We start from the raw sequence: 17156 nt of genomic DNA, 5'->3' as shown, positions 1-17156 counted from the left end.
TCGAGACGGAAGACGAGGGAGCTATGGAAAACAAGAAATACCCAGCGTGGCCGTAGGCAACAGCGAACCGTACTGCCACTAACCGCAAGTCGAGCACATCTGTAGATAGACGTCATATACAGATGTGTTCGACTTGCGGTTAGCGGCAGCGTAGTACTCGGGCAAGTGGACGGATTCACGGATAACCCCGAAAAAAGCAGCTAGCGTCGTTCTACACCACGAGATCTTGGTCGTTCGATTTGTACGACGGGAAGATATCCGAACCAGTAGGTGCTGAATACAAGAGCGGAAGGTTCAGTTATAGCGAAAATAAATGGAGTGTACTACTGCAGCTGCTATGCCCTCGCAGCCCTTCGAGCAACCTATCTTAGGGCTAGAAGAAGACTACAAAGGCCACGCTCGGCGGAAGTGAGGAGAGAACGCATCGATATTTTTCAAAGCGGCGAGGCTGACCTTAATCAAGGTTATCAAAGAGCAAGAAAGACTGCTTCGACAGTCAGTGCCAGAGCGCGAACCCATGGGGAGACGCCTGTCGGGTGGTGATTTCCAAAACAAGAGGAGGGCTGGCTCCACCCGAGCGATGTTTAACGAGTTTGAAAACGATAATCGAAGTACTATCCCCCCCCCCCCCCACACGGCCTAAACCATTGGCCGCCAGCAGCGAGAGTAGAAGCAAATGACGAAGAGGTAGCTAGGGTCAAAAATGAGATGGTAGATGAGCTAATGACGATGGCAAAGTCCCTCGAGCAAGGCGACCAGAGTAAAGCACCTGGTCCGGACGGGATCCCGAACATGGCGTTGAAGGCAGCTACAATGACCAATTCGGACATGTTCAGGTCTGCCATGCAGAGGTGCCTGGACGAGCGGACATTCCCGGATATATAACACTCGACATGCGGAATGCATTCAACAGTGCGTGCTGGATGTTTCGACTGGAGGTATCGGTAGAGCTGTACAAGATTCTGGGAAGCTACTTCAAGAATCAAGTATTGATCTACAAGCCAGACGAGGGTTTGGTTAGCGTCCCCATTACGGCAGGTGTCCCGCAGGGATCAATTCTAGGTCCCTTACTGTGGATCGTGATGTACGATGGTGTGCTGAGGTTAAAGCTTCCGCCAGGAGTCAAGCTAGTGAAATTCTCCAATGACTTTACCATGACCGTGTACGGAAAGCCCATTGAGGAGGTCGAATTGATTGCAAACTATTCGACCAGTCTAGTAGAGGAATGGTTGCGCAGTAAGAAGCTACAGTTGGCGCATCTTAAAACGGAGATAATAGTCGTCAACAACCGGAAATTGGTGCAGGAGGCTGTGACATCACCCCCAAGAGATCTCTGAAACAATTGGGGGTGATGCTCGACGATACGTTGAGCTTTAAAAGTCATGTCGACTACGTCTCTAGAGTGTGCTAACGAGCGAAAGTTGGCAAGCGTGGTGGTTTCAATACTACAACACGGAGGGCCAGCCTGGGTGTCGGCAACCTGCGAAAGCTGGAGAGTACTCACTCATGGGCTAATGTGCCTGAGAGTCATCAGCGCCTATCGCACCGTATCTCGCGAGGCGGCATGTATACACGCGGGCATGATGCCTATCAAACTGGTGGTGGAGGAAGACGAGGAGTGCTACGCCCTCAGAGGCACCGGTAATGCTGGAAGGAATATCAAGGCAGCAACGGAAGCCAAATGGCAGAGGGAGTGGGACTACTTGGCTTAGGGATGGTGGACCCATCGCCTACCCCCAAGTGTATATGCATGGATTAGCAGACCTCATGGAGAGCTAAACTTTGGCTTGATCCAGTTCTTAACAGGCCACGGATGCTTCAGGTGGTACCTGCACAGGTTCGAACATGCGGCTTTCCCCGCCTGTCCGCAATGCCCAGACATGACAGAAACGGCTGAGCACATCCTGTTCACATGTCCTCGGTTTGAAACGTTGAGAAGTGCGATGTTTGAACAATGGGGAATGGACACTACCACCGATAACAACGTCAGAAGAATATGCCAGAACCCAGAACAGTGGAGAGCGGTCGCAAGAGACGTCCAGGATAGCCGACATCCTACAACGAAGCTGGCGCACGGAGCAGCAGCAGGCTGCCATTGCGGATTGCGGACCATGAGCACTCCGTCGCGGAAGATATATGTCGATAATAAATGGGAACGCCAGTGCCAGCTACCAACGTCGTCAGCTTGCGGTGACCGCGTAGCCGCAGAACGTGCGCAAACGGCCCGTATCGGGGGAACTCCTGATTTCGGGGAACTTCTCGTCGGAGTAGGTTAGATCTGCCGCGATCGCGACCGAGGGGAGCTAAATGGCTCAACGAATAAGGTGGGAGCTGAATGGCTCAAGGCCTTCGAAACTCGGTTTTCGTCCACTGCCGGGGACCAGCTGAGTAGACCATGACGTGCGAATGCACCGGCTTTGGGTCGTCAAAGCACCAATGAACCAGAAGTTATCTCCACCCGGAATCTTTGGATCGACCTCGGCACTCGTCCGGTCACCCGTTGAGACGGGTCGTCGGTTACGGGGGAGTACGTAGATCTAAAGGAAAAGATTAAAGTCTCAAAGTTTTTGTGTGCTTACTGGCACAAACAAGAGCGCCAAAGGACTCAGAAGTGTCGTTTTGGGAGGAGTATGTTTAGTACTGCCTATCCTCCAGAAGTAATACTGGAAGGTAGTCCCGGGGAGATTAGGGCATTATGGGAGAGGGTAACTCAGAAACCTTTCCGTTACTTGGGTGGCCTTCCGATAACCGCACTCCCTGAGTGATAATTTCAGGTGTCTGCCTGCGTATTTGCCTTCATCCTTCTGTAAAAACACCAAGAGATCTGCGACCTTTCAATATTCTAAATGGCAAATTCGCCCAGCATCAATGATGAGTACAACATTCACCCTGAACGGACTGCTGTAGACTCTCGGCAGTTCCGATAAAGCGCAAAGTGTTGCTACAGGCCCGATTCGAAAAGGTATTCCTTACAACGCCTACCTCTATCCGTGAAGATAACGCTCCTGGAACTGCTAGATAACATCTGGAGCAACGGTGAATTTTCTGCTATCTGGCGAAACGCGCTCTGCCACGGAACCGGACCCGATCCTTTTCGATCAATTTCGCTCACGACCTGCACGGCGAAGCTGCGGATCATCAAACGTTGATTGATAATCAAGCTGGAATCGACTTGATAACCGCCAATACGCTTTTCGTTCAAGCCGCGGCACGGATTCCTACTTTGTCGGACTAAAGAGATCACTACCAATCGAGTTTACATATGCCACAGGGCATGCATAGTGTTATTTTTTTCTCGCCGAAACAGCGATACTAATGAATTAGTATTTGGAGAACAGTGCGTTAGGTATTGCGCGTCATTTCGGTCGTTCAAAGTGCGATGCTCCACAGTTTTCATATGACACCCGGCTTGCATGGTGTGGAGTGCGCGTTTGATCGTGTTCATGTTCGGTTCTTAGACACTTTGCACGATCCGGTATCGTTGTGCTTTGTGCGGTCGAAAAGTAAATCAATTGGTGCGCGTTTGATCGTGTTCCTGCTCGGTGTGCAGTAGTAGGTTTGTTCAGCTTTGTGCAGCTGGCCGTTCGTTCAAATCTCTGTGCACAAAACTGGCACGGTCGCATCACTTATCAGAGTGAATCCAGATCCAACGATGCATACCGACTTACTGGTGATACTTCCTGTGATTTTTGTGGAGACGCAGAGATAAAAACGGTCTTCAAATAGCCAAAACCCTCTACTTATGTTCCTTGAATCTTTCCAACTGGCTACAATAATGTGGCCGGCGCCTTTATTGTTCATTTGAACATTTGGGTCACTGACACTTGCACACTGAGAATGCTCGAACAATCCCAGTAAATCATTCAGTTGACGGTCTTCAAATAGCCAAAACCCTCTACTTATGTTCCTTGAATCTTTCCAACTGGCTACAATAATGTGGCCGGCGCCTTTATTGTTCATTTGAACATTTGGGTCACTGACACTTGCACACTGAGAATGCTCGAACAATCCCAGTAAATCATTCAGTTGACTCCTTGTGCAATTTCACTGACTTTGGTCAATCACGGAGTCAGTCAAAGCTAGACTAAAGCTCAGCTAAGCTAAAGAGATTATTTTCAACCGTAGACGAGCACTGCCCGGTAGTTTTGTTAGACCTGTTGAAGGCATATGACACCATCTGAACATGCTGCGAAGCTTTCTCTCGGAGCGAACGTTCCTGGTCCTCGTGGAAGAACAACAGTCTCGCAAGCACGAACTGAAAATCGGAGTTTCGGAGAGCAGGGATCAGCTCTTTCCGTGACGCTATTACTCGTTTCGAAGCAGCCAATCTACCGAGTACTTTCGTACTTATGTAGACCGGCAGGACAATTCCAAGGTTGAAGATGCCATAGGAACCGCATTCTACAGCACTGGATTGGCAGGGAAGTACAGCCTTCCGAAAGAGTGCAGCGTTTTCACTGCGGAAGCATACGCAATACGGATGACTATTTCGATCTCGTACATTGATAATGTTGTAGTGATCTTTACGGGTTCAGCCAGTTGCTTGTGTTACAATGTCCAAACGGATTTCAGGGAAAATTCGTGGAAAATTGCTTGGAATTTTAACTCGAAAATTGTTGAATTTCTGTCGAAGATTTGTTGGAGCTCCCACCAAAAATTCGTTTGATGATGAAATTTCGTCCCTAAATTAGTTGATATTTCCTCAGTAAATTCGTTGGAATTCCTATTGAAAATTCTTTCAAATTCCTTCGAAAAAAAATCGTTGCTACATCCACAACACTTCTTTTCTCTAACGTATTTTGGGAGGGTGTCAAAGAATTCTTTTCAACAAAAGAAACAAGCGCCTTAATGAGAAGAATTCTGTATATGGCAGATAGAGTCGAGTAATATGTTTGCACAGATGATAAGCATTACATTACAGACGGATCCTAAAATGTAGAAAATAAAGAAGGTAAACAATATAAAGAAAATTTGGAAAAGAATTCAACGATAACAAAGGAATAACAAGCACAAACGATAATTAACACAAGGAAGCTGTTTTGCCTTGTAGAATCTCCAGGAATTGTCCCATATCCATTATGAAGCTGAGCTTATTATCTCTACAAATAACCATCTTCCTCGTCCTTCTTACGCAGTAATTTTTCCGATTTTGAACAAGTTGCATAACCAATGGTTGCCTTTCATCATGTACTTGTACTTCGTCAAGTGGGTGCAGCGAGCTCCAGAAGGAAAAAACCTCCCCATACTGCGCTGGGGAAAGCAATCCTCGTTTCGTGCTCTCGCTATATGTTTCCAAGAAGGGCTCTTCAGCGAATAAGTGGATGTTGCTGTTGTTGTTGCTGCTGCTGTTACCGTTGCCATCCAGCAGCCGCTCAGCCCAGAGAATTTCACAGTAAAGGACACAATGCACATATTTCACGCGGTTAGTGTTTTTGAAACGTACTACCCCGGCCATCCACCGCCCTCACATCCTGAAACGATGGATGAGGGCACATGCCGTCGGGATGAAGGTTCAGTGCCGACGACATTGACGGCGTCGTTTTGCGAATTCCGAAACGCGATGGCAGTGACACATGTGGTGCGATTCAAATATATCTTTCCTTCACCTCACCTCGCCCGACAATAGCCCGCGCATTGTGGAACGGAATGTGGAGGAGGATGTTCGGGTTGACGTCACCCCCGTCGTCGGTATCGTTCTCGTATGATCCTGTGTTTACTTTAAATTAGACTCACTTACGGCGCGACATTTATGAGATTATTCAAATTCAAATTTGTGCAGCAACATACGTTGTATGCGATGGCGCCGGAGAACAAGACTAACAAAGGACCCGGTTCCGCAACCAGGAGCATGAAATCGGAGGCCATTTGGAGCAGACCCAGCCGAATGTTTGCTCGCAGTGTATTGGGGGATTATGGGCAAACCCCGGATTGGGTACCAGATCACCTGAATTGCGGGACTCGTTTTATCCGCCGGTTCCCCTGTATCTAATAAATGAAATGCGGCGGTGGCTTTATCCGACGCACCGAGTCACTCAGCGCAGAAACGTCCGTAGGAGGGTTTGCAAGAATGTTTCGCGTAAAATTAATTGGATTTTATTTCGCAATTAATCTCTTATGTTCGCAGTTGTGAAACACCTCGCGCAAAATTATGAGCGCCTTGTTAGGGAGCGCCGTGTTCTGATTTATGATTTGGGAAATTAGTCCGTCTCGTCGGTGACGGAAGCAACGATGGTACTTTCAGCTGAGCATCGTCTTACCCGAGATTACCCGCCGGTTGTTGCTTTCGATTAGATGCCAGGTGCGCTGTACCCGTAAAAGCGGAGCAGATCGCTTGTTTTGAGCTCGTTTAATGTCCAATAACAGAGCAGAAACATTTTACACAAGAGATTATCGTCTTGGAATGTCATTCAATTATTTTTATACATCGTCGCCGGTGGTTATAAAAAATTGAAACACATCTCTTTTTAATTAAACTTGCTTTATTGAATTAGGAATTAATAGACAGCAATTATGACTCCATTATAAACATAAACATTCCAATGCCATAAAAAAGTTTTCACATAACCCCCTTTTTTCTTCATTGCAGATTGCTGAATCCGAAAGTCGTGCATGCCTGTACTCTGGTGCTCAGCGACTTTGAGACTATCCCAGCAGCGTCCATTAAAGCTGCCGTTACCATCTTGCACAGGGTTGCCGTTGGGTGTAAAATGCCGGCTTTGTTGTTCCAAGTGAGTACAGCCTTTACAAATACAAATCAACATTCCACTCCATGTATCAATTTTTATTGATAACTTTAGGCTTGAGTCATAATCAAATTAAACCAAACTCGTGTTCCGTCTGTATGCGTCTTCACAATTCGAGTAACATGGAGAGTGGAGACGCATGATGTATGAGGTGCGTTAATTTTTTTCAAATTTTTTTTCATAAAGTAACTAATTATTTGAAGTTTAATGTCTTGAACCTTGAATGCGTTTACAATAACATCATTTGCTTTTTACTCTAACTAGAAATAAGTTGAATCAACTAAATCTGGAAAACCCAGATACGATATGCTCGATCGCCTCCTACTGAGTTGCACTACATTTAGCAATCTTCGTGAGAGACGTTTTTTGGAAACTGTTACTATAAAAAACGGATTCGAAGGTATGCTTACTTACTTGATACTTGACTGCTCCTAGGTGAATCTACGCCGAACGGAGTATCCTCCTCCACTGGACTCGATCCTGGGCCAATCGCTTCCAGTCCAGTCCAGCTGCTGACTTATAACGATGAGACTAAATGAATCATTTGTTTGAGAAACTGCATAAGTCCATTTTACACTATTTCGAGAAAACAACAAAAAAACTGTTTTTTAACAAATTTGCACCGAATCTTTCGATTTCTCCGATACAGATCAATATTTTTTGGCAAAACTCAACACCCTGTGGCACTTTCAGTGCAAAAAATGTAAGCAGTACTCTACAATTGCTCTTCAAAGTACGTGGACATTATGTAGTTTCTCAAACAAACGAAATTTTTTTCATACATTCCTGAGCAAAAATTTTTTTTTCGTATTTTAAAAAAAAATCTCATTTTGGCCAAAAATGTTACATATGCAGTTTCTCAAACAAACGGTTCAAATATTCTTTATGATAGACAGAATTCAAACAAAAGCCCCCGCCACGGGTTTTCAATCAAATCCACGTAATGGAACCAGACGAAACTTTACCTTAACAGGTGTATTAGTTTACGATCTCACAAATATACCGTGTGATTGAGCTCTGGACAATTCCCACTTTCTTCTCGAATATCCACGCCCTCATACGCGTAGGTAATTCTAGCACAATTAGCTCGATTATTTTCAGTTACAATAGTCGAAGATTTTAATGCTACTTACTTTTTTAAATCCAAAATGATAAAATAGCCCGTGATTGATAGCTGTCCACTGACTTTGACACAAAACTTTAAAACTTTGATTGATAATTTTTAAGGGTAACTTGGTGCTAACTATGAATTGATTTTTTTTAAACTGTAGAGTTATTGACAAATGTCTTATTGAATATAAGTCAGTCCTCAGAAGACAAATTGTATTCACGTTTTTTTGGAGCAGTACACAAAAGCAAACTACAAAGGAACGCTTTCGCGTCATAAGTGAATACGTTTTGGAATCTTGAGGTCTACGGATCTAAGACATGGAGGATAACTTTCAGGGAGTTTTCCATGGACTCAACGTCAAATCATTAAAAAAATATCACTTGAAGCATCCCAAAGGGAATAAGTGAAAGATTATGTTAACCTTACTTCAGATACAGCTGATGAGTTCTAACCAAGTTCCACCATCTTCATTTTCTATCAGATCATCAATGGTGTTTTGTCATTTCTTAGCTCTTGGATTAGGGTTGGTGTACCAATTGTCGCCATACATAAGACCAACAGTTTTTTAAAAAATAAGTCAAAGGCATGCGGGTCGACTTTATATATCAATCGAAAAGTTTTACTTCCTGCTCCTTAGAACAGCTGTGAATATCACAATAAAATTTGTTATAATCCTCAAAATTGATTAATCTATAATAGGTACGCATGCACCAGTTGTGGCACTATTCTTAATGTTGGTTCTATATTTGGAAAATCCCATTGTTTTCTTATGGGATTGGCCAAATAGGGACCACTAGTGCAAAGGACGTCAAAAATTAAGCAAAATCAATTTTTACAATTATGCTTTGCTTATTTTGGAGGAGATCAAAGGTGTTATCGTTTCATATGAATATGCTTTATCGATCTGAACTTGTTTTGTGGTGATTTGATTGGCTATTTCGCATATAAAGCACTAGTGCGACAACTGGTGCTATAGCCACGACTCACTGTGGTCGGATATCATGAAATCCTGGCATTAATAAATAACTCCTTAGGGTTGCTTCATAGAAGTTTGGTTTCTTCCACAAAGTTGTTGCTTGATAAGTAGGCCTTCATGTGGTGATAAAACTATAGTTCGGAACTCTACCGCTAGGGCGGCGCTTCAGCTAACTTTTTATAGGATGTTTAATAGTTTAATTTTGAATCTATGTGAAATATTTATTTTCACATAATTTTTCTATATCCCGGGAGTAATATATAGTAGAGTCTTAGCCAATTTGACCATGAAATAACTTGGAGAACGCCTTAATTTTTGTAAAATATTCAAAAATATGATGAAAAATTGATTTGTTTTCCTACTCCCTCCACTTCCCGCTTAGATTTTATCACGGATAGAATCTTTGGGTTATACAGAATTTAACGGACGCGAATTCGGTTGCAGAAATTTGCCGTAAATCTTTCACAGTGCGTTAATCTTTATTGAGTTCCTCATGTGTTTGACGGAAACCTGTCACTTATTCAATCAAAGTGAACGTAAAATTCATATTATAATGAGCACATAAACTTTCCGGGCCTCGTTTTGATTATTTTGCAGTATTTTTTTTTAAATATATTGGTCTGTAATTTAGCTTAGAAATCACTTTATGGCAATACAAATTTGGTTCCCTTGAAGTTAAAGGTAATACACTCTGGACGGATTTCGAAACAAGAAGGATTGATTTTAACTATACTCTCAGCAAGCTCTGCCTAGTTCATGTCAAAACGTAAATTACTTAACGTTGTCCGTAAATCTATGTCTAATTCGAGGAGTGTGCAAATCATAATAATTAGAAAATGTGTATTTGATAAGATTTGTCAGAAATACCATCTGGTGTCAGTATATTTGGCGTTATTCTATTTTCTTCTTCAAGATCTAAATCGTTGAAAATGGGCTCTCATGAAACATCACCTGAAATTGTGAAACAGCTCCTAGTTCTGATAAAAGATAATTACGTTCTTTGATGATTAATGTACAAAACATTTTGTATTTATATTACGTTCAGCATAAGCAGTTCGTATGCCAACGTTAAATAAAGATTAAAATATTTACAACTGTAGTACCAACTATATAGTACCAACAAAAAACTTCTATTGTTACTTCTTCATAAATGCAAATATACTATATTAACAATATGATTCACTCTCACGAAATTTTGGCGACACCGCATGTGGCGCCATCCGTGCCCAAAAGGATCAATACACACTGAAACGAAACTACTTAAAATATGAGGATCGTTGAACACACACACTTCAAAATGTCATCAGAAAAAAACTAGGGATGCCTGATGTTTTTTCGTGCACATAATCGATTAAAGTTAATCGAATGCCAATGGAAAATCAAATGTTCAGCAAAATTGTAGCAGACATGTTTTTGCTAATATGTATAATTAGGGAATCAATTTTTCTTGGATGCGCTTGCGAAACAAGCGACAAAAGAGAACCAACGACAAAACTTTGTTTTTGTCGGAGATAATAATGACAAAGATCCGATTTTTTTTGCCAGCAACAAAAAAGAATACAATGTTATTGCTACCTTTTCATCCCGTTATTTTGCATTATCTCTACAGCAAATCTCGGTTTTAAGCTATCATAGTTTCTGCTTTTATGGAAATATTCGAGAATCTAACTATGATTACAAAATTATCATCGTATTCTCGAAAATATCAGAGCATGCAAGCAAATATACTATATTAACAATATGATTCACTCTCACGATATTTTGGCGACCCCGCATGTGGCGCCATCCGTGCCCAAAAGGATCGATACACGCTGAAACGAAACAACCCAAAATATGAGGATCGTTAAACACACACACTTCAAAATGTCATCACAAAAAAATAGGGACGCCTGATGTTTTTTGTGCACATAATCTATTAAAGTCAATCGAATGTGAAGCGAAGCCGAGTCCTCTCTGGAGTGGCCTCAGCCATCTCCAGCTCCTAGGGAATGTGATATGGTCGGTGGAGAGAAGAACAAGCTCTACCTTAACTCTAATTTATTAATTCTAATTACGTGCTATATATACATTGTCAGGTAACTATCGAGAGGTAAATATTCATAATTATTTACCCGTCGATGAGCTGCCTGTTTTTATCATCCTAAACTACCTCGACGGGTAGTTGGTAAAGGACAATGTAGTGGTAGATCACCACAAATGCCAAAGGAAAATCAAATGTTTGGCAAAATTTTAGTAGACATGTTTTTGCTAATATGTATAATAAATTTGATTTTGCACGATTTTACACACGTGTGCACCTTATCGAAAATGATAGACATTGAAACACGTTGAAAATATTCTTCATTTACATCTCGCTTTATACTCGCTTTGTGTTCTCACACTTCTTTACTGTTTGCCGGTTTTCATCCTACATTGGACCTACTCTCCTAAGCTCATTTTATTTTTAATTTTTTTGTATGAATTTTAAAAATATTTAGAGACATCAAATAATATGATTCTCTCGGAAATTTGACAATAGATTAGTCAAAGAATCGACTGAGACAAAAAACAAGGTTATACTTTTGGGCAGTATCAATTTGAAAAAGCCACTTTTATACACACAGGAGTTCACGCATTTTTACTGTTTATATGTGTATGGACTTTGCGAGCATTTAGTTCCGATTACGAGCTTGTAGCATGTCTTTGTATTTATTTCCCTGCTGACATTTCACGTGTCGAAAACAAAACGAAAACTTCTGACAAAGGTAGTGTTATCAAGATAGTTGAATAACATGTGGTCTGCCCGGCTTATCATCCGTTTATCAACTCCCGATGAACATTTTGGTTAAGTTAGTAACAAGCTAATAAAATAATTATGATTTATTACTTTTTATTGAGAAACAATGATCTCACGGTCTGAAAATACTTAATAAATTTACAAATATGAAACATTTTGAATCTATTTATTCATCTGTTCATCCACAAAGACGAGCTCGGTGGTCTAGTGGCAACCACTTCTGCCTTATAAGCAGGAGGTCGTGGGTTCAATTCCAGGCTTGTCCCTTTCCTACTTTGTATTTCTATCTTAGTTCTTTCTGTGTTTCACGTTCTACCAAAACGATTCCTACTGTTATAACCTTCCAAACAAACCCAAAAAACCTCCCGTGGCATCTATGAGAGGTCGTAGAGTTCTCTACATCTTTCTTAAGTAGGTGTCCAACAAACCATCCTTCCCCTTCCTCAGCATTTGCAAGGACGTGGCCAGGACAGATCTCGACTATTGGAAAGTGCATTGCTTCCATCTAAGAGATAGTGGTTAGTCCCAAATCAATATCTGTGGTAACGGATGAAAGTGATGCTACTCTCATACAATAGTCTTGGCTTGTACCACCTACGAATTTGAGCGAATTGCTCAATGCTAATGGTAATGCTAATTTATACATCCGTTCATCCACAAAACCATTTGAAATAACCCTTGTCACTATTTAACTCACATTTCAAAGATTGTTTTGTTGATTGAATCATGGTAGGATATGAACACGACAAAATACAACAGCCATGAAAAAGCAACAGAATCGCACTCAAATTTCTATAGAATGTGACAGTAATCCAGCTGAAATTTGTCAGTGGGACAGTAAAACCTAAATGAAAATTTTCAGTAAAGACGGGTTCATGAAACTAACGAGGCTAGATCTGAAACGCGCTAAAATTCGGAACTAGCAATTCAGTTTGCAGTTAGCCAAATTGATCACAAGGTTCAAACATATACGAACGTAGCACGAAAATACTTCAAGGAAGAATTCGTGAATAAATCAAATTGATTTTGATACACTACACATCATTGTAGGATACCACACTGTTATTGGCCAAATTTTCAAGGAATATTATGAAATTGAAATGCATTTTCATCATATATAAAAGGCGTATAGAGGAAAGCTAGAAGATGTGCTTTTATATAACAAAAAATGCAATTTGGTTGGGACTGGGCTTTGCAAATGTTTATGCAATTTGAATACGAGTATTTATTCTGCATTGTCGAAAAATTTTACAACAGAAGTTATATTCTTCATTAAATAATGCAATAAATGACAATAATTTTAGCCATTGAGCCCATGTTTTCTTTTAATTTGTTCACTTCGTCAAAATAAAAAAAGTTATAACAACCTTTTGTTGTGGTATGCCATATTGTGCACCTGATCTCATTATAATACATAGTAATTTAATTCAAAAGATACCAATTGTTCAACCAGTGGAAAAAAACTGCATTTCTTAATGCCATACATGGGGTTGGACAAAATGATCGGGACAGCCAACACTTTATCAAAATCCTAAGGATTATAACTCTGTGAAATATCAACCGTTTTCTTTTGTTCTGCCAGGGTTCGAAAAGAAAACTCATCTAGTTTTGGAAAATGTATGTTCAGAGTACTGTATACCGAAGACAATCCAGATTTTTAGTTGCATTCTTGTTGGATTTCCCTCTGCATCGTCATATGCTTAAAATAAAAATATGGCATAGAATAGGAAATTGTATTTTAGATTGTTTTTTATTCAAACAAAGTTTGGTCCGTGGGGCTGGAGATGTAATTTGAAGAACTGACGTAAGACGTCGCCCTTTCGACACTGTCCAATGTGATTATACAACAAAGCTAAAATAGGTTATCTTGGAAACCATGTTCTTTTCCTGTACTTTTTCACGAGCACAAGCTGACGAACTATAAAGCACATAACAATGAAACAATGACAGATTTTTCAATTACTTATACTGAACAATCGACTTAAAATGCAGCACTCTACAACTATTATAAGGTCAGATTTTGGCTTTTGGATCTTTAGGTAGAAAACAAGTTGTGAATTTGAAATGCCGACGATTTTCGCGATGGTGCATATCACTAATGGATGATTAGGAAGCCCTATGCCTGTGACAAATTATTCGCAAACAATCTTGCAAATCGGTCAAATCACTGCAGAGGATGCAGAGAAAAGCTCGACTAATTTTTATTAATTTTGCTTTCGGTGAAAGCATGGATACAAACCCATAGATATAAAACTGAAATTCTCACTCAAAAAGAATATTGATGCATTTAAATGAAAAGCACTAGAAATATTCGTTCTGGAATCAATATTCAAGAAAAAATATTAATTTTATTATTAAAATCTAACAAATTCTTCAAAACATATTTGGTAGGTGAAGTTGTGAATACTTTCCTGCTTAACTAACATCAAATACTTTTTTCAAGAAAAGTACGAACTGTTAAGGAAACCCGCGTGTAATGGTTTCGCCATGCAAATTGTTGGTGCAACGTTTAGTAAAAACCTTGCTTTCCGCACATATATGTTAGCACCTGGATGCTGGCAATTGTGGATAAAAAAATCTTGCAAAAAACTAACTAGGGTAAAATGCCCAATAGTGGACCCCCTAGTAGCGAAATTTTACTCTTCCTGTCATAAGGAGTAGAAATTTTCAACATATTAATTCTGCTTTATATCTAATACTAAGCTCTGCTTCTCCTCTTCGCGATACATACATAAAACACTCAAATACACGACGTTATTCGTTGAAATTAGCATTTCAAAGTCTGACTGAATTCGTCCTAAAGTAGACCCCCTGGGGGTCCATAATAGGAAATTGCTTCCCTATAGTCGACACTTCATTTGATTTTTATGTTCTCTTTCGGGACGTTCTTCTTTCCTATTATGGACCCCCAAAAATATTCCTATAATGGACACTTTGGTGTTTATTTTTCATAGAATTGTAAAAAAATCATCTAATTTAACTTTCCATAGCATTTCCAATGCATGTAATCAAATCATAGGACTGTAAGGTAGGTTCTCCCGATGAAATTTCATGGCAAAATGTTTACATTGTGCTGCAATAATGTAAAAATGGCTGGAAGGTCCACTATTGGTTGGGGGTCCACTATTGGGCACTTTACCCTAATGCCTTCAATTATTTTCCACCCGAAAGAAATTGAATCAATATTTTCTAACGCGCCGCAAGCATTTCTTGTATGTGGAACAGCTTCTGTTGGAGCAGTCATATCACAATTAATTTTTCTCTATCATCGATATACGTGTAAAATAAAAAAAATCGATCTGTTGATGATCGATTTATTCAGAAAAGTATGGACATCCCTGCACTGTCGTATGATAATTTTTCCACAGCATGACTGTCACTGTAAATTACCAGGAAGATTTGCTAAAATAAACAAGAAGAAAACATATTTAGAGTCCTCTTTGCTCGCTAGATGATGTTGTTATCACCGGCAAATGGTTCGCCATTTCGTTGTATGGAAAAGCTCGAAGTGAACCATATTGTTAATATAATATATTTGATAAATGGTAGTAATAGTAGGACTACATCCAAGGAATTCGTGGTGTATGTTAAATTGAGCGCAAAATCATACAGTTAAACAAATAAAAGTAGGTCGTTTGAGAGTTACGGCAAGTTTCTGCAACCAAACTCCCCTCCGTTTCATTATTTACAACCCAAACCTTCTCTCCGAGATAAAATCTGGGATGTGGAGGGAGTGGGAAAATAAACCGACTTTTCCATATATTTTAAATGTTTTACAATAATTGAGAAATTTTTTAGCTTGTTTGTTGGTTAAATCGGGTCAGACCCTACCATATATTACTCTCTGGGATATAGAAAGTTTATGCGAAAATAAATATTGTACATAGATACAAATTTAAACTAAAAACAATCAAATTTTGGGAATAGAGTAGAGTTCGGAACTATAGTTCCATCACCACATGAAGGCCTACTTATCAAGCAACAACTTTGTGGAAGACACCAAACTTCTATTAGGCAACCCTAAGGGGTTATTTATTAATGCCATGATTTCATGATATCCGATCACAGTGCGACTGGTACATCTAGCCTACACCGCCGTTGAAAATGTAAGCGACTTTAGTAAAACGTTACGTTACTCAGATTCCATTCCAAATTTTAATATAAAACATAATTCCTGAAAAAAAGAAACATAAGTTGGTTTTAATTACATATTAATTGAAATTAAAAGAATAATTTTATTGATGAAAAACAAGCAACTCGATGGATTCCCTTGGTAACGAAAAAATTCAACGTTTGCTTAGATCGGAATTCCAGTTCATTGTCTGGAAGCAGTTACTGTCAAACTTTTTATAGCATCCGCCATTATGGTGAATGTAGAAAGCTAGATACAGCGCAAATTTCGTTTTCGTTCGCAGACTACGCGACTTAAGCTGGTTTAGAAGTACGTAATAATCCCTATTTGCAGCTGCAATACGCCTTTTCACCTCGCGGGTAACATCATTATCGCACGTCACTAGAGTTCTAAGGTTCACAAATTCCGCGTCAGTACCACCACAACTGATGAACCATCGTTGATTACCAGCGATTATGTACTTCGTTTTGCTGGTATTGATCGTGAGTTGACAAAAGCCTTTTCCACGGCACGACGATCAATCCCGATAATATCAAAATCGTCCGCAAATCAAAGGAGCATATGCGATCCCTTGATAATGGTACCGCTTCTTTGCACACCAACTTTCCTAATCGCTTCCTCGAGCGCAATATAGAACAGTAAATTCGAAAGTACATCTAGACCTGTGCGCCGAACGAAAATTTATTGGCGGCGACGTGATAGATCATTTTCAGCCAGCGGCGTCACGCCGTTAGTAATCGGCGGCGGTGGCGTGGGTCGGCGTGGTGAGCTTATTTCAAGGAATAGAAATTTTCCAAAATTCTTCCACAAATTCCAATTCCATTCCAATTTTGCTCTGAATGCTGCTCCAGGAATTCCTCCGGAAGTTCCTCCAGGAATTCATCCGGAAGTTCCTCCAGGAATTCCTCCGGAAGTTCCTCCAGGAATTCCTCCGGAAGTTCCTCCAGGAATTCCTCCGGAAGTTCCTCCAGGAATTCCTCCGGAAGTTCCTCCAGGAATTCCTCCGGAAGTTCCTCCAGAAATTCCTCCGAAAGTTCCTCCAGGAATTTCTCCGGAAGTTCCTCCAGGAATTTCTCCGGAAGTTCCTCCAGGAATTTCTCCGGAAGTTCCTCCAGGAATTCCTCCGGGAATTCCTCCAGGAATTCCTCCGGAAGTTCCTCCAGGAATTCCTCCGGAAGTTTCTCCAGGAATTTCTCCGGAAGTTCCTCCAGGAATTCCTCCAGGAATTCCTCCGGAAGTTCTTCCGGGAATTCCTCCAGGAATTCCTCCGGAAGTTCCTCCAGGAATTCCTCCGGAAGTTCCTCCAGGAATTCCTCCGGAAGTTCCTCCAGGAATTCCTCCGGAAGTTCCTCCAGGAATTCCTCCGGAAGTTCCTCCAGGAATTCCTCCGGAAGTTCCTCCAGGAATTCCTCCGGAAG

At 40.8% G+C, this 17156-nt stretch overlaps 1 protein-coding gene across 3 annotated transcripts in view; it reads left to right on the top strand.

Moving 5' to 3' along the window:
• The window catches only part of LOC134205421 (protein timeless homolog), a 269302-nt gene that overhangs the window by 194582 nt on the left and 57564 nt on the right, over window positions 1-17156 (top strand). For all 3 annotated transcript variants that reach the window (XM_062680651.1, XM_062680650.1, XM_062680649.1), the window contains exon 11: window positions 6587-6728. In XM_062680651.1, the coding sequence (XP_062536635.1) occupies window positions 6587-6728 (142 nt within the window). The remainder of the gene's footprint in view (window positions 1-6586; window positions 6729-17156) is intronic.

Source organism: Armigeres subalbatus, chromosome 1 (assembly GCF_024139115.2).
Source record: "Armigeres subalbatus isolate Guangzhou_Male chromosome 1, GZ_Asu_2, whole genome shotgun sequence".
Classification (NCBI taxonomy): domain Eukaryota; kingdom Metazoa; phylum Arthropoda; class Insecta; order Diptera; family Culicidae; genus Armigeres; species Armigeres subalbatus.
The sequence above is the reverse complement of the archived record's forward strand: the minus strand, read 5'-3'. Positions and strand labels throughout refer to the sequence as shown.